The sequence below is a fragment of the Hydractinia symbiolongicarpus genome, chromosome 12 (assembly GCF_029227915.1).
Source record: "Hydractinia symbiolongicarpus strain clone_291-10 chromosome 12, HSymV2.1, whole genome shotgun sequence".
Taxonomy (NCBI): Eukaryota; Metazoa; Cnidaria; class Hydrozoa; order Anthoathecata; family Hydractiniidae; genus Hydractinia; species Hydractinia symbiolongicarpus.
The window spans coordinates 15,993,041-16,019,167 of record NC_079886.1 but is presented as its reverse complement, the minus strand read 5'-3'; the positions used below and the strand labels follow the sequence as shown (position 1 = coordinate 16,019,167).

The window sequence follows — 26,127 nt, the reverse complement described above, 5'->3', positions numbered from 1 at the left end:
TGTGATGTTATTTTGAACGTGCTTTTTAACTTTCCAGAGACATGGATTTAAAACATAAACAAAGTGCTGTTAGAGAAGATAAAGTGTTTATTCTTGATTCCCGAATAATATCAATCGCTTCTGCTTCTTCTGATGATAATGGAGTTTACTTAGCTAGAGGCTGTGCAAATAATACTTTGTTTATCAGGATCAAACTTGCAGAACCGCCCATAAATGTCAATAAGTCCTTTTTCAGAACAAAAACAACTGTACGTCGTTTATTGAATAAAGATGTAGAGCCATATTATATGATAATACACAGGTGGGCTGAATGTTCTGACGAAGGATTTATTTCATCAAGGCATGGAAACTCTACAAAAGCTACTAGTAAGAATATCTCAAATCCAAAGTTCATTGACAGTCGAAAATACTTCCATAGTGCTGAGGACAATGTTAACAAAATAGCTTGTATGTCTGAAGGACTTACATATGATGTCACAACTCAAGTAAAAGTATGATGAAAACAACTGTTTTTATGCCACAAGATTACATTGCCTGTAATTACCAACCTGAAATGTTAAATAACATTAGAAGATTTTGTGTATTAGGTAACTCAGTTTTGAGAATCGACACTAAGTTTGAGCTGGTAGATCTATCTGTTCATATATATTTTTATTTGTTTTTAAATATATTTACAAATTTCTATTTTATTATTTTAACATTATTTATGTATATAAAAAAGTTCCACAAGAAGGCTTTTAACGGTATTAATTATCCACAGTAATATTAGTTATTCAGTTGTGTTATTATCCCCTGGTGGAGGGTCGGAATTAAGTTGAATTGGGTTAAGGTGGTTTCAGGTGTTTTCTCTTTCTGGTTAGCTAAGCTTTCTTCAAGCATATCAAATTCAGTTTCTCTCAGACAAAAGCTGGCACGCAAACAAATGTCAGAGCTAATCCCTAATATTCAAATCCACCTCATAAGAAACCCTGAATTGCAATCAACCATTGAGCACAAAGTCGGGGTGAGCACAAAGTCTAGGTAGTTACTACTTTAAGTAAGTGCGTCGGTTTATTTGATAAACTAGTTATTTTTTTTATTTCTCGTATATGTAAACGTGAACATAAAAACTCAAAAAAATATTTCCGATATTTTTCTCGGCATTGTGCGATAACTACTACTTATTTTTTATACTCTGCTAAAGAGTGTTCTTGTCAGCCAAGCGCCAGCAAAAAAACTAGACTCGAATAACGTTTATTACCGAATCTATGACAAAACCGCAATCCAAATCCATATTTTATATAAAACGTGTATTGCGAGGTTTTAATGAGCTTTTATAAGCTTATATTAAGTTATGACATATCAGACAGCGTATTAAATCTTTTCTATAAATTAAATGGATCATTGTAAAGTATTTTCAAATAATTTAACCATGAATCTTTACTGTTATACCATTGGTATTAATTTAATTATATATAATATTAACTTACTTGACGCAAAGAATCTTTACGACGTTTTAATCAGTATTTCAGTAGTTTGGTAGTTGTATTGACAGGGTGACCAAACGAAAAAGAATTGAAGTTTACATTTTATCATTTTTAGGGGTGGCAAATCATATAGTTAGTTGTGACCCCTAAAAAAGATGAAATAAAAATAGCAAGTTAAAATTCTGGGAGAATTTTCAAAATTGTAAAACATTTGACCAAATTTAGAGGGTTTTAGGAGGATCTAAGTAAATAAGATAGTGCCAGTTGGCTGTAGGCATCTGTTAAACATACTCATTAACTCCATTTATTTTAATTTCCTCTACATAGCCCTCTCCAAAAAGCAAATTTGCATTAAAACAAAAACATAAGGAGTATAATTAACCGCAATTTCTGTTAACTAATCAGATGATACATACATATATAGAATACTATTTGTTTCATAATAAATACTTAGTCGTTAATTACATGAGAACTTAAAGACAGAAAAATATCAAAAATAAATAAGATTTGTCGTAAGCCCATAGAAAATCCATGGGATTTTGTCCGTCGCAACAAAGTCGCTAAAAATATATCGCATTTGCAATTTAGTGTTTATAGAACAAATTATTTTTTGCGCACATACAGATAGAATACGGGTATAGATAAATGAGAAGAATCGCTTGGAAACATTTAAATGTGTTTTTTAATATTTTTTTTTTAGAAATTTTATTACAAATCAGTAAAGAGGGATTTGAAATAAACGCCTGTCTATAGCACTTTAAAAACATATACGTTACAACTGTAGGCTAATTATGAATCGCTGAGATGAACACCTAAACACAAATGTTTTGCACGCATCAACATAACTACACTCTGTTTCAAAGCTACCATTATAAACGTCATGCGTAGAATATCTCATCTTCATTTTTCACAGGATGCAAAACAGGTTCAATATCAGGGTCCACGTGACCTTGCTCGATTTGAGCACTAAGTTCTTGCCATTTGTCTTTGTTTTTCTTTGCACCTTCCGCCAAAACTGCCAAATTTTTATTAAATTCTGACAAAATCTGAAAAAGAAAAACATTTATAATATTTCCCCTGCTATCACCTTCTTTTCAGGGTAAGACAAAAAAATAGGATTATCGCAAGCTTTGCAATATCGCAACCGAGGGCGTAGCGAAATTTCAGATTTCTTAATTTTAATGCTGCATATAGTTTGTCTATTCTCAGCACATATATTTGGATTTGATAAATGCGTAGTTTATTCTACCTAAATTGCCCATATTGACCCTAGGGTTGTTGCGTTTAACGATTTACCGTGCAGGCCAGACCAAATACTTTTGTTTAAGAAGATAAAATTTGGCAACACAAACAACATGAAATCCCCACCTGATACACTGGTACTCCCATCATCTGAAAAAATTGTACTTGTAATTTTGGTAACTGCAGAATGTACTTCCGATCCATCATTTGCTAAAGACATTAAACACACTTAACTTAAAAATCTGAATAATACATCTTTAAAAAAGCATTCGTAACACGCATTCAATTTGATAATATGATGTCTATAAACAGTGCTTATTCAGTACTACCCGAAAAAATAGAAAGTTTCGTTAAATGCTTCCTAACTAACATTTTTTGACACTAGAATTTTGTTGCTGTTATTTGCTTCGGCTTTGCCTGTTTTTCTTAAGTAAACAAATTTCAATAATATGTATATATACCCAGCCTGAATCTGAACCATAGATGTATTTTAAATTACTTTCTTACGGCATGAATTGACAAAAGTCGTTGCCATAGTAGTATCTGGACGCTAGACAAACGTTGCAGTGGCAATAGCCAGTGGCAACATAAGTTGAAAAATTTAAATTGTTACGTCAGTGGAAATAATAAAATTATTGTAAATCTTTTATTTTTTTAAAAAAAAAAGCTGAGCAAAATACACTGCTGAAAATGATGCTGACCGCAGGAAGGAAGAATTTTCTGCAACAACAAGCATAAACATACTTTCGGTTCAACATTCAGTTTGTCTCTTTCGATATCCCCTTGATGAAAGAACTCACTTGTTACTAGGTGTACCACCTGAAAAATTAAAATTGTTTATTATGAAATTAAACAGCAACCTGTCTCCTGTGTAGAAAACCATAGTGCGCTCTCTTTAATTTGATTGGGTAACAGTTTTAATCTTGCTCAAGGCAAATTTCAGCTATCGTAAATTACGGATTGACATCAAACGAAACTCAATGGCACTATAATTCACCTACCCGTTTTTGTATATCCCATGGTTTTGTAATTCCACTTAAATCACAAGCAGTCATCAGCATGCTACGTAACATCGCTCTGTTTTCAGGTTTACTTGTATCAAATGAATGGGTTTTTATAGCAGTGGAGAATGTTTGACGTTGTCTAAAATAAATGTTTGTAAACTTAGATGTAAAACATGGAAGAAGACCTTTTTTATGGATTTTGTTATACATTAGGATGCGTTAGTAAGAAAGTTTATGGCTTGTTGGTTTTAGATTTGCACGTTATAACAGAGCAATTTTATGTTTAGTAGCAAAATTTTATGGTGTATAATAACTGAACGCGTTACATTCGACATGTTGCTTCTTACTTTAAAGCTTTTTGCACATTTTGTTTCTTGAAAATTTTTGGCACTTAACACCCGCTAGATTGCATTATAATAGACATTGCCTGAAAATATCAGTTTCGTAATTATTTGATTTATATTGGCAACTAAAGAAAATTTTTGATACATTTTCTGGTATCATTAATAAAAAAGATGTATGAAGGAACATTAATTTAGCTAGGTCCAAGAAACAATATAAAATATAAAACCTTAGACCTCTTCAATCATACTTTTAGCACAACATTATCTTTTGGCTTTAATAACATTTTGATAATGTCATTGCAAAGATGATATTACAGCTAATAAGATTTATACTACAGTGGAACCTCCTAAAGCGGACACCTTTTTAAGACGGAAAAAAAAATTGTCTTGGATCTCCTAATAAACCCTTATAACAAAACCTCTCCAAAACGAACAGTCTAAAGCGCACAGCTCTTTAAAACAGACACTTCTTCCAGGTCCCGCACGGTTACGAAAAACCTCTCCAGGGAGGACATCTCTCTAAAGCGGAAAAGATCTCTTGTCCCTTAAGTGTCCGCTTTAAGGAGGTTTCATTTATATTATTTTCTTTGGTTTATGCTAAATTGTTGCTAGTTGTCATTCTCTCAGCTTTATTGAGTTCGTACTTGAAAGAGAGAGATGCCCATATGCCTATAAAGCCCAAACGTAATAGGGAATCCATGTCAAAAATCTTTTTAGTTGTAAATTTATAATAGATTGATTAAGCGTCTGACCAAAAGAAGCGAAAGATTTGGACTGACTAACAACGGTCCAAATTATTCACCGACGATTTTAAGGGGGTGCAGTTATATCGTCAATAGCTATTTGCCGTGTGAAATTTTTAGAAACACATATTAAAATAACACCAGCTACGCTCCTGAGTATGTTAAATTTTACAATCAAAGCTCAAAAATCCGTAAATTCATGAAGAAAAACTGTGTACAAAAAAATTGCTACCTGATGTAGTTGGACAAATCTGTTGCTAATATTGCATGCTTAATGAGTTTCATAATCTTCCGGTATTCCTCAGATTGCAAATGTCCAAAAACATTGTTTCCCTGTGAAAAAAAAAACATTATTAATTTTCTTTTTACAGGTTAGAATAATTCTAATTAAAGGAAACAAAAGAAATGTTTGCTACAAGACAGATTAGCATGTAAGACGCATTCTCAATTATTCAAAAAAGTAAATTAGAAAGCTGTGAACAAGGTTTTACAGAACATTAAGCTTGTCTTATCTGGAATTATAAGACATTCTATTACTGCCCAATTGAGTGATATATTTTCTAACATTTAGTCAGTAAAACCTAAGTAAATGTGTAGAACAACAAGACCGATTGCTGTGAAAACAAAACCTAAAACTAAGAATTATATTGAGTAGCCTTACTTCACTATTTAATATCATGATTGCTCTGTTAAAGTGATGATGTTCCATCGTAGATGTACCATACAATTTGGCCAATGGTGAGTCGGTCCTATGTACAAAATTAAGTTTGTAATAACAAGAAGGTGGTGGTTGTAACATTTCTAAAACTCTGTTAGTTAGCACCTATCTTGAATTATTTTTAAAGCAGGTGAGTTTCATCCAGTTGTGTGGAATGAACACCACACCTTGACAAAGACTGCACATTTAATGGATGAAGTCTTGGATTGCGGACTGCACACCCAAAAGTGCTTTGACGAAATTAGAGGATCTTCAAAAATCTTTTTCACCTTTTGATTTGATATAAACGATTAAACTTACTTCATTTGAAATTCATTGTTAGTACCTCGATGATCCAAATCATGGCATAAACATCCGACCAGCAAAGCTAAGCATTCACTTGAGCTTAATTGCTCACTGACCTGTCCAGTCTGCAACAACAAAAAAACAAGACATAGACATCCGCGCCACAGACAAAATGGCATGAGAATTCTAAAAAGTCACAAGTCTTTTTTTTGTCAGAGTTTTAGGACCTTATTTCGATGAAACCTAGACAAAACATGCTACATATTGTCATAGTTCAGTCACACAAGATAACTAATTTGTTGATTACGGTTATCAACTTAAAGTACAAAATCTTACCGTTAGAACAGCAAACATGGACTGTGTTACATTGAAAGCATGTCTCCAGTTATGATAGATGACTCGTCTGTAATTGTTTTTCACCGTAATTAAAAATCTGCATAACACCTAAAATCGGGTACAAATATTTTGAAACAAAGACAGTTTTTTTGTCATTTTTTAAAAAAAGTCAAATTCTCAATACTCTGCAGCCAGCAGGTCGCAAGACCTTTGCATACGAGTAGAACAGGAAGAGAGCATTTAGAGTTAGTGGCATTCCCTAGCCCGCCTACAAATACGAAAACCCTCGTCGGGGCACATAAAAGTCCGAAATTCTAAAAAAATGATCGTGCTGACATAAGATGACGAGGATAAAATGGTAAAGTGGAATTGTTGCAGGGGAAATTTAAAAACATGTAATAAGCATTGACATTCGGTATAAGCAGAAATATTACAAAACATGGCGTACTAAAGATGCAGAACAAAAGTGTTTTATTTTGCCATTTCTATCTTCCCTTTCGTTCGTGTCTTTAAAAATAAAAACAATAGAATTGGATGAATCTGAGTAGACATTGAAAACAAATCTAAAATTTACTCAACCGTGACCCCTTTAGAAATACAAAAATATATATTTCATTTTGACATCAAATAAAGTAAATGAATTACTTCATATTCGATCTGGTATTTCTTCAAAAAACCAAACTCCATAAACATTCGTATTGAGGCTGTCAACATTTCATGATCAAGTAAAGAAAAATCGTCGAACGTCAAACTTGTCAGGTGAAACGCACTGCATGATGGTATTACAGAGAACTAAAATAACAAGAAGTGTTAAGATTTGTTTTTTTCTTTACATGACCTGGCGCCAATTTTTCTCCAAAAATAACTTTCTAGCAATACATTTGTATGTGGGCAGTGTTGCTTTTAAAACTTAAAACTGCTCTTTTAATGCACTTTTAAAAGCAACACTAGCCTCAAATTTGTCAAAAAATAAATCGTGGCAGTTAGACGCCAATATAAATGCCAATTTTATTTGACAAAATACGTAAGTTGCATTACAACAGTCTAAATCTTAACTTCAATCTTGTATAAAAACAACCTCAACCAGATCACAAAATTTAGCCAATATTAAAATGTGTATAATAAAAATATTTCTCTGTGTTTCGGAGTTTATTTAAGCAAAAGAAGTATGTGGACTATTGTTGTCTGTCTTTTTTCTCGCCGAAAACTTACGGGAGACAATGTTTCTATAGAGTATAATGATTTCATTTAGTCGTATCTGCGGTTGGTAATATCTCACGTTAATTTTTACGCCTGTTTTAAAACTTATTTCGTCAATTTTCTTTTCTAACTTTGGCAAAAAATTCTATCATATTTTTTTAGCGCAGCGAAATAAATGAAAACTAAACAAAATAAGAAAAGGAAAGAGGAAAAAAAAATCACTAAAATCTGTCTTAGAGAAATGATTAAATCCAGGGATGAGAAACACATATCAATGTAGCAATGTTACCTTTAGTCTGTCCACATCTGATTGTCGAGCCGCTGTATGATACGAGAGTGCCTGGGAAGTAAAAACAAGTCAATATTTAGGCGTTTCTTAGACGCACAACTTCTCTTAATTTGAAAGTTAAAGTTGTGTATACCTCCAAAGCAACTTTCTGACGTGCTTGTCCCTTTAAGATATTATCATACATGATGCAGTTGTTGATGCCAAGACCAGCAAATATTGCAAATGCCTAGAAAATGAAATATTGTTTTTGATTTTTTTAAGTAAATTAACAAGTAAGAAATGAGTCAAGAGAGAAACCAACCTCCAACAGTTTTTCTTCGTTGCTAGTTAAAGGTAGTCCGTTTACTCGTTCACTTAATTTCAGAACACCTAAAAAAGAGAGGTTTGCAACTAATAATTGATTTTAGCGGGAAATGATGGTGGAAACAAGTAAGACCATAATTTGTGTTACGGTGACTCATGCATTTATAAGAACAGCCTTAAAAAAATCCAACTTCATGTCATACAGTGAATCCTCACAACCAACCTTAGCCGCACACGCGCAAGAGAGTAAAGGACGTGTTTTTGCGTAAAAAGTAGATGTTTTCCTTGTACTTGCCGAAAAGTGAATTTAAAAGAAATTTTCCGGCAAAAATAACAAGAGGTGACGTGATGTTTTCAGAATAAACCAAACACATCTGTTTTAGCTTGTTGCTTATTGTCGTTGTGATTTGCTAGAATCACTCATTTCATTTTCGCTTGGAAATTTTTGCGATTAAAGAAAGATGCAGGACAAGAAACTTTGGTACGCTTTTAGGTTTTTGGATATTTATAAATTTTTTTAAAAAAAGAAAGATAAACCGGTCAATTGCTTCTTTCAGTAACTTTTTTTGTCGTTGCTTTCATTGTGATTTGACATTTACACATAAAACTTTTGAAAACCTTTTCAAGATGGGAGAGGTTAAAGATTTGAAAGGGTAAAAATGGCAGAAAAAAAACTTTGGAGAGTCGAGATTTTGTGGTGTCGTGGGAAACACTTTTGCAATTTTTATTTTTTGGAATGCTCCAACACATAAACTTTCTGTCCTTAACGTAAAACAAAAGCACAAAACATGGAATCATACCTATTATTTGTGTGACGTTATTTCTGATCGGTATACATATGTTGCCTTTATCTTGAGTAATTCCACTTTGCACAGAACTGATTGGTGTTGAATGTAAAATCAACTTTTTATCCTATCCGCAGTGATAAAGATAGAAACATAGTTAATAGAAGTAAGTCATAAATATTGTGGAAATAGTTAATTAATCTAAAGGAAATGAATTTTTACCTTTCTTGAATTTAAAACATTAGGATCTGATACTCCATCAATAAATGGATCGAAATTTGATGAGAAAACCATACTATCGCGCTGAAACCTTACAAAAGAACAAAAAATATTTCAAAAAAGTTGCAAATGTAAAAATAGTTGTGATTTTGCTAATGGTGGCGGGCAATCTTAGATATGCTGCTGTTTTCGCTATAATATTTTAAAAAATAACATGGCCATAAGTCTAAACCATCTTACGATCTTGACATTATGACTACGCAAATAGTTTACGAAAAACAGCGGACAATGAAAAGGCAAAAGCTATTCAACGAGTAAATAATTAGATTTATCATCAATTTTTACGCAGACACTACATTAATGCCAACATATCGGCGCTAATTTCCACAATGCTTACGCCAAAAAAACGTAAAAAGCACCCAAGTCACGTTTCTTTTTTCTATAAAAATTTACACTTTTAGAGCAGTTGAATCTAAAATATAAGGTCCAAATAAATCCACAGTTATTGCTACGTCATATTGCAGAGACCTACTTTGTGCATCGCAACGTAATGCAGAAAGACACAGTGCGACCAACAATGCAGAAATTTTCTTTACCTATGAATTTCTCAACAAAAGGTCGAGTACTATATTCAGTTCTTCTTGTGTAACTAAACCTTCTGAAGGTTCACTCATTCACACAGCAAGTAAAACACATGCGTAATATGTACTTACTTTGAGAATCTATGCTCTGCTTTAGATTCCGATGACGTCATTTGGAATAATTTTGAGAATATTCGACGCTATAAATACGATAAAGAAAACATGGCATGATTTTTTTCATACATATTTTATTTATTTACTTTGGATTTTCAAAATGGTAATTCTTACATCGTCGCTTTCTTTGGGATCGTCAATCAGCATTAAAGAACATTTTCGACATTCGAACATTTCAATAGCTTTATTCAATACTTTCTGTATGACTTTATTTAAAGATGACTGCTCTTCAAATACCTCATGTGATAATTCTAACAAAGCCTGAAACAGAAACAATACTTCGCTCTTGCTATGAGAATACAAGTGTTTGAAAGTCATTTCTTCCTTACTGACTATGAAAAGCAAAAACAAAGAAACAAGAAGTACGAGGACGAGGTTGTTGATTTAATTATTTAATCATGAAAAAGCAACGTCGTCCCCAGGCATAGTAACTTCTTACTATTGTTGTGCTTTCTGATAATTCGAGCAAAATAGGTGCTTGGGTAAAGCACAAAATAACAGAGAAAAACCATCTTACGGACAGAGTCTTTACAAAATTCCTTGGTGTATTCATGGCAATGAAAAATTAGCGGGCTTTCTAAACTCTAAACCTCCAAATTAGGTATTACGATATCTACAACTTTAAAGAGGCACGGCACATATGAATAAAAACGTACAATCACAATTTAGAACAAAAATTCTACATTTCTTGAGCAACTCTGAACCTTAACTTCTCTTTAAAGTTTAAAATGGAATCAATAACTAATAATCTTTTTCAGGACAATTTTATAACGAAACATCACTAACGCAGTGTTACGACATTGATCAAAAAGGTTTTATTTACAACGGGGTCCATTTTTATTGTTTAACATTTAATATTTTACATGTTCAGTAACTCCTTCCGGTACATTCGATAAAAAGTACCCCGGTTGAAAGCTGGTGTTGAAATGAATCTTTAAAACCGATTCACAAGTATTTCTCATTTTAAGGAAAAATATAATTACTCCTTATTTTTATGGTGTCGCATTTCGTTCTCATGCCCTTATTTTTTACTCCGCCTGGGCTCCCCGGGGTCGAAGTAGGGACTAAGAGTCTTTGAGATTTCGGCCAGCAGTCAACTAAGAAGTTACAATAAAAAATTTTGTCGAAAAGGTGATAGGTCTGTTGGTCATAGTCAATCTAAACGTTAGAGTGTCAAACAACCAGAATTATCTTCAATGTATCAGGGATAAGATAATACGTTTATGTTTGTTTTAGTTCATCTATTTCCCCTAACGGGACAGTTTCATGTGGAGAAATTCACGTCAAGATAAACAATAATTTATAACATTTTTTATCTTGTCAGACTGTCGTTACCACTCTTCTTTGGCGCAACAAAATGGGAAGGCATGTTTTTATTTAGCTTCACTGAGAAATCTAATGTGCAAAAATATTTTTATGAAGCTGAAGTAGAATCAAGAAGTATAGCATCTTTATAATTTTTGTTGGATATCATAATTCCCATAACAGCATTCCAAATTTTTCCTAATATTGACATCAAATTTTCTTGTACATGAGAATGTTTTACTAGATCTGAGACCATATACTTTCACTTACTAAGTTCGATCGGTTTACTGTTTGTGTTGCCATTATACGTAGCACCAAAATATTAGCGAACTTACTCTGTTTCGATCAAATTCTTCTTTTGTTAATTCAAATATTTTTGCATTTGTGATACTTGATCCACAAAAAGACAAAAACGTCCCGCCAACCTAAATTTAAAGAAACGAAAATAAGTGCATTGTATTTTCAACCTCTTTCTTTAATACTGATAAAAACGGCTCCACACTAACTTTGCCTGCCAAAAAAATAATACTTGAGATGACATTACACAGATTTATAAAAAGTTTTAATTGGCAATTGGACAGTTTTATTTCAACACCACCCTTGAAAGCAAAAGAAAATTTACATAAAAAAAAACTTATTTTATTATTATCTGCAGTCAAATCAGCTAACCAACACTAATGATCAGGATAGGACCTGGAGTTATTGAGATACTGAACAATTATTCCGTTCCAAGGGTTTGTTGCCAGATAATTTCAGAGCCACCTCACTTAGTTCCCAAGAAAGTCAATTTAAAATAAATTAAGCAAGGTGGAGAAGACTTTGCATTTTAACCTGTTTGTCTTCTTCAGAAAAATCTCCTCCTTTGCTGTTTATAGCAACAATCACTGCAATTGTCTAAAGAAGAATATATTCAAAGAGGTTGTATACACATTATTTTCACTAATGAATTTAGAAAATTAATATAATTCTGCAAAAGCTAAACCACAGCTTGTACTTCAAAAGTGTACGTAACCACCGCCTTTACTGTTAAAGACGGAAATCTTAAAAATACACTAGGAAAATCCTTACAAAAGCAAAGAAAAATGTATAATAAACTACCTCTCCATTATCACCTGAGACGGAGTGCACCAGGGCATTCCGTACACTGTTGTCATACCAATTGTCATGCACCGCATCAAACAATTTATTCTAAAGACAAGTTACATTGAGTATTGTGTTTTAGTTAGCTCATTAAAAGTGAATGTTTTAACTGTGTTTAAACTAAAAGCTGCTTTCCCTTAAAAACAGTGACAATAAAAGGAGCTAGGGTTGAGCTTGGTTAAACACTTGGCTACAATTTAGTATGGATGTTGTTTACATCCACATCATAATATAACAGCGCTAAACAAAACACGTTTGCTAATCCCTAAGTAAGTGACTAATTAACTTGGCTATGAGAATTTGATTAAATTGAATGGTGTTTTAAAGCAAGTACGTCGAGCGCAAAACAAAAGGACCTCCCGTACCGCAAGAGATACGCTCCAACACAAAATTGTCAGTCGCTTTATATGTAGCTCATAACGCACGACAGCCGTTTTATAGCAGCGTTGATTTTTCATAGTACTCCTTTTGACCTGTAAAAATTATAACGACTAAGAAGAACGTGCATCGTAGGACAGAATTATGACGTTACCATGGATACTGTAATGATATGATTTGTATGTATAATCTTTTTCTGCGTAAGAAGAATTTTATCTAATGACAGCAACTTAGTTACAAGAGCCTATTGATAGAATGGCTGTTTTTATTCATTTGGTTGTATTTTTATTTTCACTTGGAGTTTTGGGTCAAATTGTGTCTGGGCACAAATTGACAAATTTAATTGAGAAAGGTCACCATGCAAAAGTGCTGACGAAACCGATATTAGTTTTTTAGTCCCATCTTCGTCTTCAACTATGTATACGTCAAAATAGCAAAACGATTACCCCATTCTCTCTTAGCAGATAAGTGTACAGATTATTAAAGCCATATAATGTCTCTGTCTGTCTGACTCATCTAGCTAACCCATCTTTTTGTAAGTTATTAAAAAAGTAGTTATTATTTGGAACTTTCCGACCAAAACTAGAGCTGTGGAAAATATTTATCTTGGATTATTTCATTGATTAACTTTGTTGAAATATAGATCACCATTTGAAGCTTACAAACTCACAAAACAACTTGTTAGCCTAAGTTGTAGAGTTTTCTCTTCCAGGTTGTCAATTTCAACCGATTCATAACAGCGCCTTATAAAGAAATAAAGCGATTCTTCCTTTTTAGCGCACGCAACATCAGCATAAGAGTTGCATGTTGGACGTTTGTTAAGGAGTTGCAGTGATTACATGGCTGGCATAGTTTTTAATACCTTGGGCTACCTTTGCAAAAACCTTATCACGAAAGATGAATGTTAATAATAATTAACATGGCTGACATTCTGATGCGATATTTACGAACGTTGTAATTTTCAAAATGTTTTAAAATTGGTCTATTTTAGGGAACCATTTGGATCAAAGAATAATAATTAAAAATTAAGGATAATGTCATATTTGTTGAAGCAACAAGGGATCTCAGTGGACAACTCGCGGAGCGGAGTAGGTAATGTAGTGGTACCGTATTCGTCTTGTTATTATAAGGCTTCCAGTTCGAATCTCTACTCCGGCGTACATTAAATATAGTGTGATCAGCCCATTCAGAGCCAACGACTCACCTAACCAGCTTTTGTGGCAGGTAAGCCATAACATAACATAGTTACAGTCGGAAGGAAGTAGAGCCAGCTATTAGCATGGAGTATCCGAGGCCGTGCTTAGTTACATGTACAGCAGAGGGATATAAACAAACACACAACATAACTAACCTTTTTTACGTCGTTGCAAAAAAGACTTTCGCCAGTACTTGCAACATATCCAATAATGCCTTTACCAAAGGGTACATCTGTTGAACTTTCAAATTTTCTGGAAAGACTCCCTCTACGAACTCCATCTTCAATTGTCACATGTTGTAGTTCCAATCTTAAAACAGAGCTGTCATTGTCTTTATACATAATATAGATGGAAGCTTTTTCTATGTTTAGCATGAACCCAAAATTGACTACAATTCGAAAACATGTCCTATGTAAGCTAAGGTCTTTTGATACATCTTTAATGATTTCAACTAAAAAGTTCTGTTCGTCAGATTCTTTTAGTATCATTCTATTTTCCACATTGATATGCTTATTGGTGGGTGAACCGGAATAAACTGAAGAGCGAATCAGTTGAGACAAATCAGCTTTATACGTCGGAGCAGATTGCGCCTTCCTTAAAAATGGCTTCGAATTAATGTCAAGGTTAAATTTCATACTCATCGTTGTCGGATCTTTGTCGTATTCATTCGAATTGTTATTATCATCAATCGATATTGTTCGATATTTCGTTTTCGGCAATGTATGACTCTTGCGCAAGCTACGGATTGAGTTTAATTCGGTTATTTTGTCAGAGCTTTCTCCACCATTTCTTTTTTTGCCGTCTTTTTTAATTGGCTCAGATTTGCGCCTGCTGTGGAAACTACTGTCCTTATATGGTAAAAATCGTTCCGTTGTACCTGCTTCCGCAGGAGTATCAATCTTATAAACACCATCTTCGTTGATACTCGTGTTGAAAGGAGTTTTAGATATTTTATTTCGCGATCTATTGAGCTTCAAATTAACCTGTTTATCATACCATTCTTCAAAGAGTTCCATTGATGCATAGCTAAGAAAGTACTCATCGACAAATTTTGGATTGCTTTTCAAATACTTCGTGACAAAATCCCTTGTAAATATTTCATTTGCTTGCAGAAATGACTCTACATCGTGTTTTGTGATATTTTGGGGACTGGAAACCATTTTAGCTGACGTTGCAACGTTTGACATATTAACGAAAAAAACTTAATCACTATATGAACACAGTCACATTCCCGTCTTTCCTAATCCTCATTTTTAAGCTTTCTAAAGTGAAATGATAAGATGTAAAAATAAATGGTATAATATATACGTCCTAGGATGAACACAATAAAACATCAGGAAACGGTAAGCAGGTCCATTTTCTATCTTTCACCCCATTCTGTCTCTTATCATACCCTACTAACCACAAAACACCCCCTAATTCAGTCTTGCAAGGTCATAACAAGCACCTACTTAAATAACATCTTATGCAATACAGCGCTACAATAACCAGCTACAAGCAGTAGCTTTTAAAAGTCAAATGCGACAACAAGCTGATGTCATTATTCATAATAAAAGGTAGAAGTTTCTCTACTTCGTTATATTCACTCTGCAGCTATCAACTTCGTGTATTTTACAAGAAAGAATATCCTCTCCCTTAGCACACACTTTTGACGTGAAACATTTAATAAGCGGATTCCTCGAATGAGTGCCCTTATATTTTCTTAATATTTTCTTAATCATTTGAGACAGCTAAAAAGATCAAATCGCTTATTGTTTCCAGAAATTGTACAAAGTATGTTTCAGGCTCGCGATACTTGTGGAACAAATCTTTTAAAGCTAAGGTTGTTGAAGAATATGACGAGTGGTTGTCTGCTATAGGAATTAATGAAGTTAAAAATGCCGGAAATTTAAAACCACCTGAGTGAGAGGTATTTTGCAATGGATTCTGAAAGCATGGAGCAAGTTAAATTTAAAAATTATAATTAAAACTTTCTAAGCATGTGCGTGAAAAATCCCTGTTGGTGGGAGCGAAGATGTAAGAATTCATTCTTTTAAGGAAAGTCAGCGGTACACTAGGAGTTTAGAAATACGAAAACAACAGTTTAACATACTTAACGAAGCTGATGTAAATCGAATTACTTTTCCTATGATGATCTTAATGTAAATGAAGCAGTGCCATCATCTTTAACGGTCAATGAAGATTCAGAGGAGGATATAGACATCGAAGTGTAAAAAAAGACACACAATACACTTATATCTTTTGTTAGATGCATTGCTGTTATTGTTTAGTTAAGAAAACAGAGTTAGTTATTGTGTTCTTGACTTTACTTAATGTGCGCCTCCTGCGAATTAGCACCCTATTTGAAACCTAAATTTAAATAAGCGCCCCAGGCGCTAACTCGATTAACAAGCGGAAATACCAAACGTTCACTGCTAGGTATGACTTCGTAACAACAGGGACAAAAAATGTAGCTAGGTTACAAAGTTTTAACAATACAGATAACATAAGTTAGTATATGACTCATCACGATAAAAAAAATATTTACCAGTTCAAAATGTATTGAGCTGAGAACAAATATTTACCCACATATATATTCAGCTGTCCCTGGAAAAAAAATCAACAATTAAATTACCTTCTAAAAGAAAAACTTTTCACGGGAGAAACAACACGTAACACGTAACAGATATAACATTTCAATCTTTACATAAAAAGAATTAAAGATATTATTAACGTATATATCTTTTTATAGTTTTGTTGTAAACTTTTACCTGATGCATATACTATAAATTATAGTCAAATCCTTTGCTCGCCGTCGTCTGAATTGTGTGTCATACGATGCGAATTAAATGTATTCACAATACCATTAAAAGTTTATTAAATGAAAAATCTTTCCCTTTTGTGTGCGTTATTATCCTATCTAAATTTTACATTATAACGTTGTGTTGTCAATAATATCGGTCATCTTATATCGATAACATCAGCCCGAAAAGTCGACTTAAATAAAGATCCTCTCGGTTCTATAAAACATGAAGCGTTTAGCATGTGAAGTATCAATGTGAAGTATGAAACATTATGGGAACGCTTGTTTTGCTTTTGTCGAAAAATTTAACTTTTTTTTTGTATGTTTTTCTTTTCCAATGTTTTTTAGTAAACTATATATTAAGTTTAAAGTCTAATTATTTTATCAAACAGTATTGAAAAAATTTTTTTTACTAGCTGACATAAAAAACAAAGTTATTGTCTAATTTCTCAATGACTTTATGAAAAAAAAAACTTTAAGCTGAAAAACAAAAACAAACAACAAATAGATTAAAAAATAAATCCCATGAATTTGAAAGTTCGAAAGTAAATACTATATCAAACAGCAATATAGAACACAAAATATCTAGGTTATTTATCTTTACGAACTGGATACTCTGATAAAGTAGCTGATTATAACGTGATAAATTCACTAAAAAACACTCGGTCGACAAACGATGGAATTTAGATATTTTTGTCGTCTGAAAAAAGAAGTTTAGCGCCGTCTTTAAAGACAGCTGGTCGTCTTTTTGCAGTATCTCTTAACTCTTACGAATTTTTTGGGTGACCCATTAGAAGTGGAAAAGCACTAATTAAGAGCACTAATTCAGGGAAGGGGTTTTTCAAGGGATTCCTACTTTCCCTATTTCGTTTTATTAAAATACAAATAAAATAAGATAGGTTTTTTGTAGAAAAGTCGTTTTTATTTGTTATTTTAACCTTACAACGTAGATATCTGTGAATCTGACATTCACCTACAAACCCCTTCCCTATGGCGTCTTGCTTTACAACAACCCTACATTCTCTAAAAGAGCTGGTGACGACTTAGTGTACTTGCTATTTTTACTAACAGTTGATTGGTTAAGAAACTTTCAAATCTAAAATTGCACCTGAAACTTCGAAGCCTTTGGAGGGTTGTAATATTAGAAGCAAGATTTTTGGATGGAGGAAAATATATCATCAGTATGTTTACTTGAAAGCGACGAGAGCTTTACTTCAAAAATTTTCCAACAACTTCCTTCCAACATAACTCTGAATTTATTAATTTAACGGACTTCACCTGCATATAAACATGGCAGTAAAAATCTTTTTATTTAATTGTCTCTATTTTCTTTTATTCGTTCTCATCAAAAAGAATATAAAAATAAATATTCTTTAAACAAACGAAAACTCTTTTCATACGTCGAAATTAAAAATCTGTTCCAAAGAACAAATTTACGTAAAAGTTTGTTTTATAAAACTTTTAATGTAATCTCGTTATGTCTTAGCTACTGAAACAACACCGTGGTTTTATCTATTAAAACTAAAAAGATAATAGTATATCAGATTATATCTAATTAAAGTATGGCCAGGTACATTCTTTTCTTTATATGAAAAATTTTTTTATTAGCTTTAATTACAATAAAATCTAAACAATTTTAGCCGGACAAAATTTTTAAGATTTTTTTTAATCTGAATATTACTCCGCCCGAAGTTGTGTGTTATCTGAAATAATTTACTGTCAAAATTTTTTAGCATCGGATTTTCTTAATTAGCATCAATCTCATATTGGCTACATTCCACTGAAAACATGTTCTAAGTTGTGCCTAATCTATTTACAACTAAATATCAGAGTTCTCTGCATCGAACTTCATTATTATTAGTATGCTATCAATTAAAGCTTTTCATTCAAAGTACTTTCTGAAAATTATTAGCTTAAATTTAAAACCAAAATTGTCTCAAAATATTTCCACGCAAGATTCTCCGCTGACATTTTGACTGTCAAAAATTTTAGGTTTTGATCGAAGTTAAAGGAAGAACACGCTAAAATAAAAAAGCACCAAATTTGCACACAGGTACAGGAATTATTATTCTCTTCAACAAGTTACATAACGTGGAGATACAGGGGGAGGGGGTTCTGTTGGAAATGCTTTCGTCTCAATATATTTAAAAAAAAAAAATAAAAACATTTCATCGTAAAAATGAAAGGAAGCCTCAAAGTAACCCTTGAGCACTAATTCTTTGCAATACAACCAGCAACAACCACAACAACAATAACAATATAACAATAACAATAACAATATGACAATAACAATATAACAATATCAATATGACAATAACAATATGACAATAACAATATGACAATAACAATATGACAATAACAATATGACAATAACAATATGACAATAACAATATGACAATAACAATATGACAATAACAATATGACAATAACAATATAACATTATGTCATATTAAAAACGGGAGAATTGGGGGGTGTAATTAACACGCTTTCATTTTGAATTCCATATAAGATAAAAAGTTTACATTTTTCTGTTCTAACAAGATATATGTGATTAAATAGAGCTACTAAACGGTTTTCTGCTGAGTGTGAGGGAAAAGAATATCTTTGAGAAACGTCGACAGGTGCAGTTCTTTGTAGCAACTATTTTTTTTATTGTTTTCCGTGTATATAAATAAGAAAAAAGAAATAATCGTTTTTGCTAAGACGAAGATTTTTTTTAATCTTTCCCACTTTTTTTTTAATTTCACACTTAACAAAATTCTTCGTCCCCGTATTGTGCAATCCAATTTTATCCTTGCAGTGAGTTAGGACTGAGTTCGATATTATAAATACAAAAAACATATAAAAACAAGAAAACATATATAAGCCACAAATAACAAATAAAGTGTTAAGAGAAACTTATTTTTATTGATGCGTTATTTATTTCGGAAGTACGATTAAAAACACTTTCAAAGAAAATATCTGAATTGATGATAAAACTCACCATCCACTTGATGTTTTTTTCAAGTTGGCGCTTGAGAAGTTGTTCATATGATCCTTCATATCTTGCTAAAAATTCATTGCATCTACTTTATTGACTTTAAAATTTGCAAAAACACATTGAAAGTTATAGCGCGTTTGCGTAAACACGTTTGTTTCTATTGCAAATGCGTTACTCTCTTCTTCGACTTCGCTTTAAGAGCAGATGTTTTTCCAGCGGATTTTTCTGTCTCTTTCTTCTAAGCATTATTTTTTTAATAATAAGTTGAATAAAAGTTTCCCAAAGACCTTCTGCAAATGTACAAAAAACGATATGTGAGGAATATTATCCCCCATGCTGGAGGGATACGTGTTATATATTCTTCCTTTATCTTTACATTTAGCATACTCTTCAAAAGTTTAACTAATCTCATAACTTTGCTTCGCAACCTTTATTCTGTATAATGATGATAGCGTGTTTAAAATGTATACAAATATTGGGTAGCCTAACCTTAAGGCGCATCTTTTAAAACTAAGTAAAAATCAAATACATTTTTCTATTACTGTTGGTCAAAGAAAAAAAATTATCCGAAACACTGCAAACGAGGTTGTATAAATTTAAAATAAATATATGGATAATTGTTTTTTGTGAGAACATGTTTTTGTACTGGCAGAACCTTTTTTAAGACACAGAGAACAAAAGAATTAAAGTTTTGGCTGAAAAATAGCATAATTTCTGAAGTGTAAATTCATGTATTTTTTATAACTTATCGATGGATTACTCAAACTTTCATAACTACTGGTAATTGGACTTTTTTTATGCAAGTACATGTTAACATAGATAGGGTTTTCCCGAATATCATTAGATGATGATTACAGAATGACCGCCATTGACATTAACTTAAGAAGGACCAAACTCAATCCAAAGACTTGTTGCATTTTTGATACCACAATGGACAAACGTTACAGGCCCTGGGATCAAAGTAGGAATAGGGCATCTGCCTATTACTTCACTGCAGTAATTCATACTGTTAAATTTTGCAATTTTATGGATCAATGTGATGGAAACAGTGTCCCACCTTCCACGATAGTTTTTGTATTGTTTTTAGAATTTTTTTAAAAAAAATAGTAAGTAAGTAAGTAAGTATTTTTTTCCCTCTAATTTTAGACACAAATTTCTCTGCTTTTGTACAGTAACTTTTCAGAGGAGTTATTTTATCAAAGTTTTTGCCACTTTTTCCTCACAGAGTTTGGCTTTGTTTTCATACTTGTTAATAATAGTAAGTAGTAACGCAAAACTCGCAATCATCGCTGCTCATTCATCATTACTTTTTAAAGAAGGTATCGTGAAATAATTGTTAACCAACTCTTTAAATTGAATTGTTTTTTTTTTAATCGTTGGTGACATTTTATTGTATCTTTACACGCTATTTCAAAACCATATTGAGTACAAAATCAACAGCTATGCCTATTGCTAATGTTAATTCTCGAAAAAAAATCAATGAAATAATCATTTACGAAAGTTAGTTTCCTCGGTTTCGCGATTTCCTTTTTTGACTTGCGGAAGCTTCTTTCGCGAAAGTTTCTTCCTTTAAAGTCACGTAACGTCAAGTTTTTCATCTGTAATTTTGCGTCGCCCATAATTTTTGACACATTTTTCTTAATGATTTAAGAAAGCTGTATAGTTATAAGCGAAAGATATCTAATGGCACCATAAAATAGAAATTGGTGCAAATTTCACAATAGACAAAATTGAACTAACATGGTTTTTGTCTATACTCAACATTTCTTATTGAAGGGTGTTTGTAAAAAGGCCTATCGTATTCTATAGATGTAAGAAGGTTAGGCATAGAATTTTGCGAACACATTCAGTTGGATTTTTAACACATCGAGCATACATAAATAATATTTACAGCACAGTAAACACTTATAGACGTCACAAATGTCCTCAAGTATTTTTTTTGAATTTTTCCAATATCTGCAATAAAAGCTGTCATTTAAGCGTGAGTAAGATTTCTTCTTTGTTGTCAAAACCAATGTCATTTGAATACATGCCATACAGCTGGTATGTCATGCTTTGACCTCGAATACCTTTTTGTATTTTAACCTGGATTTCCTTTCGATTTTAAGGCGGTAGTGCCCGTGTGAATACCACACTTTACTGCTGACAGTTTGAAGTTTGACACTGTCTACCTCTACACTGGTAATTTCTTGTAGTCATTAAAATCAATTCTGGTTTGGATTGATCCAAATAAGATTTTTTGCGCGTTCCTTCACAACCATACGTAGAGCAAGCTACTCCATTCTTTCTTAGACGTCCTAAAACATAGTAAGATTATTTAATAAATAACTAAGTGTCCCCGATATTTCGCACGCAGTAGTTTTTTGTTGTAAGGGAGCTACAAACGTTAACATTTTGTTTGTTTCTGTAAATTGCAAATTAAGGCATTTGTTTTGGAGAGATAAGGCTAAAAAGTGTGGTAACGGATATTTAATCTACGAACTGCAAGCCTGACCATCATAACGCATTATTAGTAGCAGTGTATGCTGTTGCAGTGAAAGCAATCCAGGCTGCGCCCCTTAATTGATTTTTTATCATACTATTTTTTTTAATTAGTTTCCTTTTAAGTTTATTCTCTTTCTATTATCCCCTTTTTTTCTGTTCCGATTTTTAGGAGAACTACCTGGACTACGTGGATTAGGAAATGACGTTGATTTTGAGACCTGAATATATAGTTACATACCCGCTTATACTACTCCGCTTTCACCATATTATTGCCGAAGTTTATTCCTATTACCCATGAGAGGAGGGGGTATTATGCACCATCTCCTCATTTAAGGTATATAGTTTAATTTTTTTAATAATATTTTAAACTGAAATCTTCACTTTATACACTGTATTGTTTTTATCATTGTTTATTTATTATTCAGACTTATTTAAAGTGCGTTCTTAAAAAGTCTATTTTGCAGAGCAGAATGTGTGTAATTTACAGACCAGATTTTTTAGATGATAAGGATACTTATCACTATTAAATTCCTCTGACATAAACGGTCTTGCAGAGCAGAATGTGTGTAATTTACAGACCAGATTTTTTAGATGATAAGGGTACTGATCACTATTAAATTCTCCTGACATAAACGGTCTTGTTAACCAATCATGATCAAGAGTACTCTAATAAACCAACTCCCATCTAGAGACTTTAATGTTATTTAGCCCCCTCCCTTATGTTTACTAGTTGTAAAAATATATAGTTTTCAGATAAAAAAAACTTTTTCACAAATGCTTCCCAGCACACACCATAGAAAAAATTACAGATTATGCAGGTTCTTGAAACAGACATCATTTTAGATGATGAGGCGGAAACCTCAGAACTTGAGAAACCTTTACTAGTTGGTCGCTTGCTTGGCTTCTTATAAAAAAAACGTGTGTGTATTAATTTTAAAAAAGGAGATTTTGTTTAAAATTCTATTATTTATTTAGTCCCTCACTATATAATATTTAGCCCTCAGCCCCCTGTTCTATTAAGCCTTCCATCTAAAATCACTACAATTTAATAACTCCAGAAGTCACAATATTTATACGTGTGGTTACATTTATAGAAAATATTGTACAAGTGTGCGAACAATATATTGCAGTCAATCATATTCTGCTCTATTTCAAAATAATTTCTATACACAAAACAGCCTAGTTTTGATGCATGAGCATGGACGCCGCCTTCTGCCAGCTGTTTCTGTTGACCAACGACATAAGAAATTACGTAAAACTCTCATGTACCACATAAGCACTTACGTTCATTAGAGTTTTTTTTTAAATACTTGAGTCCCTTTTTCGAAGTTTCTACCCCAAATTACCCTTGTCCTTTTTTTTAACTGTCAGAGTAAAATTTATTATTTTATTTTAGATAATAATAATTACTTAGTTCTACTAACATCACGCGAAAATCATTTTTAACTCTTTTAAAATTCAACAGTACTTCTCTCATAAAGATAAACTACCCTTTAATGCTCGCACTATATTAATTTATAAGTTTAAGTGTGCTGACAAGTTTGCAGTTATATTGGCGAGACTCTTGCCACCTTACAACTGGAATAGAGGAACCCATCAAAAGGGACACGCATATTTGCATATCTTTAAATATCTTTATTCTAACAAGCCATATTTCTCAGCTTAAATAAATAAAGCTAAAAAAAGGTAATGTAAGAATCAAAGAAACCCTTTATATCCAATTGGTAAAGCCTCTAGAAAGAGCTAAAATTTAATTTAAAAAAAATGACTTAATATTGCAAAATTCTCTTGTGCCAAAAATTTTCATCGTCAGGGTACTAATTTTATACATTAGTACCTTTAACGCTGACTATTTTAGTCAGAGTTAAAATAAATAGTTAATAAATAATTAGCTTTAATTTTTTAATTTAAAAAACATTATTTTATTTATTATTATTTCTGTTATTATTATCATACACACAATATATTGACAATATGATTGTTACATTTATGATTTAAAGGTTTATTTTATTAATATTATTATTTAAATAATCGATGACTGACTGATTGAATCAGCTCTTTCCCGAATTACAGCCATATGGTTAACATTAAATGTCTTAAACTTTTTAGCTGCTGCCCCAATTGATGAAGCCATTGCATTGAAGTCGCCAAACTGTTCAACGTTATATTTTTCTACACCGAGAAGTGGTTTAATATAACGACCTGCATCAATCTCGATTCTCTCATTGCTTGAAGCGTCCGCTGTAATGGATTTATTTTTTGTATTATTGAAATTGTTGTTTTCAAATTTCACTCTTTGTTTACATGTGCATTTTACAGACCTTCTTAGCTTCATATTAATAGGGTCGGAGTTAGTTTTAATGAGCGGTTTATGTTTAGCTTCATTGCATTGATTGACATTTGGGAGAGATGAATGGAGACTGTCGGTACGTTTCTTGTACTGCTTCACAGAGCGAGGATGAAATCGGGGTGAGGGAATCCTGTAAACGTTCTTACTTCTACTTAAAGGGATTTTTGCGGAGCATTGTTGGTCCTCGTTTGATAGTTTTTCATTTAAAGGGAGGAGCTGGGAAGAGCAATTTGAAGTCTCGTGGCTATTAACTGTTAAGATAATAGGATTGTTACTGTTCGGAGCAGGACTGGAAGAGGCAGTACTGGAAGTGGGCCCCTGAGTATTTGTCCCGTTCGTTGATGATGAACAATCGGGACAACACAAGTTTATTCGTTGATTTAAACGATTTGACGTCAAATGACCAGTTGGAGATCCTGTCTTCCGAACTCTATTATCAGAATTACCTTTATCACAACCATGGTAACCGCTGTCTTGACTAATTGTTTCAATTTCCCATGGAGAAAATGTAAAGTTTTTAGCAGACACTTTTCTCGTCGGGGTGACCAATGATGCGCCACTGTCTTGTGGTGTGACAATCGCATGTGTGTTTTCTGATGGTGGAGATTCCAATGAGCTGTCTGGTGTCCATACCGGCTTGTGACTTCCATCTAAGAGTTTAACAAGTATCATCTGTTAAGAGTTTTTTATGTTAAATATTTCTGTGGCAAAATGGTCTTTAAGACCTAATTTAAATTCAATTTTAAATCTTTTGAGCGTTTTTTAGCACCATTGCAAAAACTGAAATTATTAAAGCGTTGGAGCCACGGTGCGATTTTATTGCGCGAGTAAAATTGCACATGTGTCTTATTTAGTCCTAAGTTCGTGAAAAAAAATACTGCGCAAATTTTCCATCATTGTAATAGTGACCAGATTGGTGGTATATCATAATTTAGTTAATGTGTTCTTGGTCTTGCAACTTACAGCGGATCGTAGCATAGCCGCGTGAATGTGTTTAGACAGAATTTGTTTGTTTACATAGTCGTGAGAGAAAAACATATCAATAGATGACAGAGCGAAATAGCTAATACAATGCTTTAGTTCACTAATTTCATTACATTAGGAGACAAAAGTAAATAAAGACTCTTATTTCGCTTACATCTTTGAACTTATTTTGATTAGGATAAAACAGTGGGAAGAATACATCTTTACGAGAGTTTACCTTCCTTGTCGTGTGTTTGTGGTGTACTATGTTCTGTTGATTGTCCAGTGTCACTGCTATTACCTTCCTCAACCATGTCATCTAAAATGGAATGACGTCCAGCAAAACAGAAAGTGTAATAGGGCGAAAAGAAATAAGTTATTAAACTTACGGCAAATAGAATAGGTCCTCATTAAACGAATTTGAAACGGCTTCCCTCTTCCAGTGTCTCCATCGTCGAACAGTACATCGAAGGTCTCCCCACTACGAATGTTGGACACGACACCAGGATACAAGGCTGTGTCTCGCTGTAGCCATTGTGCTACAACTCGTGTGCCGACATGAATATCCTCCGCACTGGGAACAACATCCGGAAGGAGTTGCCTTGTATCTAATTTGGAGTATTTTTCAATTTTACCATCTTCAAATTTGATGGATATATCTTTATTGTCAATAGCAACAACTTTTCCCAAACAATATTCCCCAGTTGATTTTCTCGCCCATGTTTGTACGCCAACTTGCAGGCAGGCTGTAAAATAGATTTGTAACTTGCAGATAGAAATAAGAATGTGCAAGGGGTGACAGACTGTTAGTAATTACCCACATTGAAGAAGTTACAATATCATCTAGTAACACGTTGTCT

At 32.9% G+C, this 26,127-nt stretch overlaps 2 protein-coding genes and 1 long non-coding RNA gene across 8 annotated transcripts in view; 1 reads left to right on the top strand and 2 right to left on the bottom strand.

Annotated features, from left to right (window-relative positions):
- Nucleotides 1–1,838: 1,838 nt before the first annotated feature.
- LOC130622660 (dual 3',5'-cyclic-AMP and -GMP phosphodiesterase 11A-like) lies at nucleotides 1,839–19,646 on the bottom strand. Of its 2 annotated transcripts, XM_057438148.1 has the most exons (22): nucleotides 19,474–19,646; nucleotides 16,236–16,294; nucleotides 13,864–14,970; nucleotides 12,093–12,182; nucleotides 11,826–11,888; nucleotides 11,330–11,419; nucleotides 9,804–9,950; nucleotides 9,648–9,715; nucleotides 8,938–9,025; nucleotides 8,731–8,842; nucleotides 7,929–7,996; nucleotides 7,761–7,853; nucleotides 7,628–7,678; nucleotides 6,784–6,930; nucleotides 6,139–6,246; nucleotides 5,818–5,927; nucleotides 5,461–5,548; nucleotides 5,032–5,132; nucleotides 3,710–3,851; nucleotides 3,453–3,527; nucleotides 2,835–2,918; nucleotides 1,839–2,512 (listed from the first exon to the last, which is right to left on the bottom strand). In XM_057438148.1, exons 3-22 carry the CDS (start codon nucleotides 14,893–14,895, stop codon nucleotides 2,345–2,347), a joined length of 2,925 nt encoding a protein of 974 aa, XP_057294131.1. In that variant the 5' UTR covers nucleotides 14,896–14,970; nucleotides 16,236–16,294; nucleotides 19,474–19,646; the 3' UTR covers nucleotides 1,839–2,344. The 2 variants fall into 2 exon arrangements, with proteins under 2 accessions (XP_057294131.1, XP_057294132.1); XM_057438149.1 differs by lacking the exon at nucleotides 16,236–16,294.
- LOC130622664 (uncharacterized) lies at nucleotides 18,958–24,475 on the top strand. 2 transcript variants are annotated; one of them, XR_008981095.1, is made up of 4 exons: nucleotides 18,958–19,111; nucleotides 22,124–22,288; nucleotides 24,064–24,197; nucleotides 24,334–24,475. It is a non-coding gene; the product is annotated as an uncharacterized LOC130622664 (long non-coding RNA). The 2 variants fall into 2 exon arrangements; XR_008981094.1 differs by lacking the exon at nucleotides 24,334–24,475 and having other exon boundaries at nucleotides 24,064–24,244.
- Nucleotides 21,316–26,127, bottom strand: part of LOC130622661 (uncharacterized) — a 24,073-nt gene continuing 19,261 nt past the window's right edge. For 3 of the 4 annotated variants that reach the window (XM_057438151.1, XM_057438150.1, XM_057438152.1), the window contains 3 exons: nucleotides 25,657–26,013; nucleotides 25,506–25,586; nucleotides 23,872–24,954 (listed from right to left, as the gene is read on the bottom strand). In XM_057438151.1, coding sequence (XP_057294134.1) covers nucleotides 23,978–24,954; nucleotides 25,506–25,586; nucleotides 25,657–26,013 — 1,415 coding nt within the window. In that variant the 3' untranslated portion in view covers nucleotides 23,872–23,977. Of the gene's footprint in view, nucleotides 21,768–23,871; nucleotides 24,955–25,505; nucleotides 25,587–25,656; nucleotides 26,014–26,127 lie in introns of those variants that run through there. The other variant, XM_057438153.1, reaches the window with a different exon arrangement.

Excerpts from the sequence above, each read along its gene's own strand:
- LOC130622660 (XM_057438148.1), bottom strand. The coding sequence starts at position 14,895 with ATGTCAAACGTTGCAACGTCAGCTAAAATGGTTTCCAGTCCCCAAAAT. Across the intron at positions 9,716-9,803 it reads ATCCCAAAGAAAGCGACGAT|CGTCGAATATTCTCAAAATT; the intron begins GTAAGAATTACC and ends TCGTATTTATAG. Across the intron at positions 5,133-5,460 it reads TCATGATATTAAATAGTGAA|GGAAACAATGTTTTTGGACA; the intron begins GTAAGGCTACTC and ends TTTTTTTCACAG.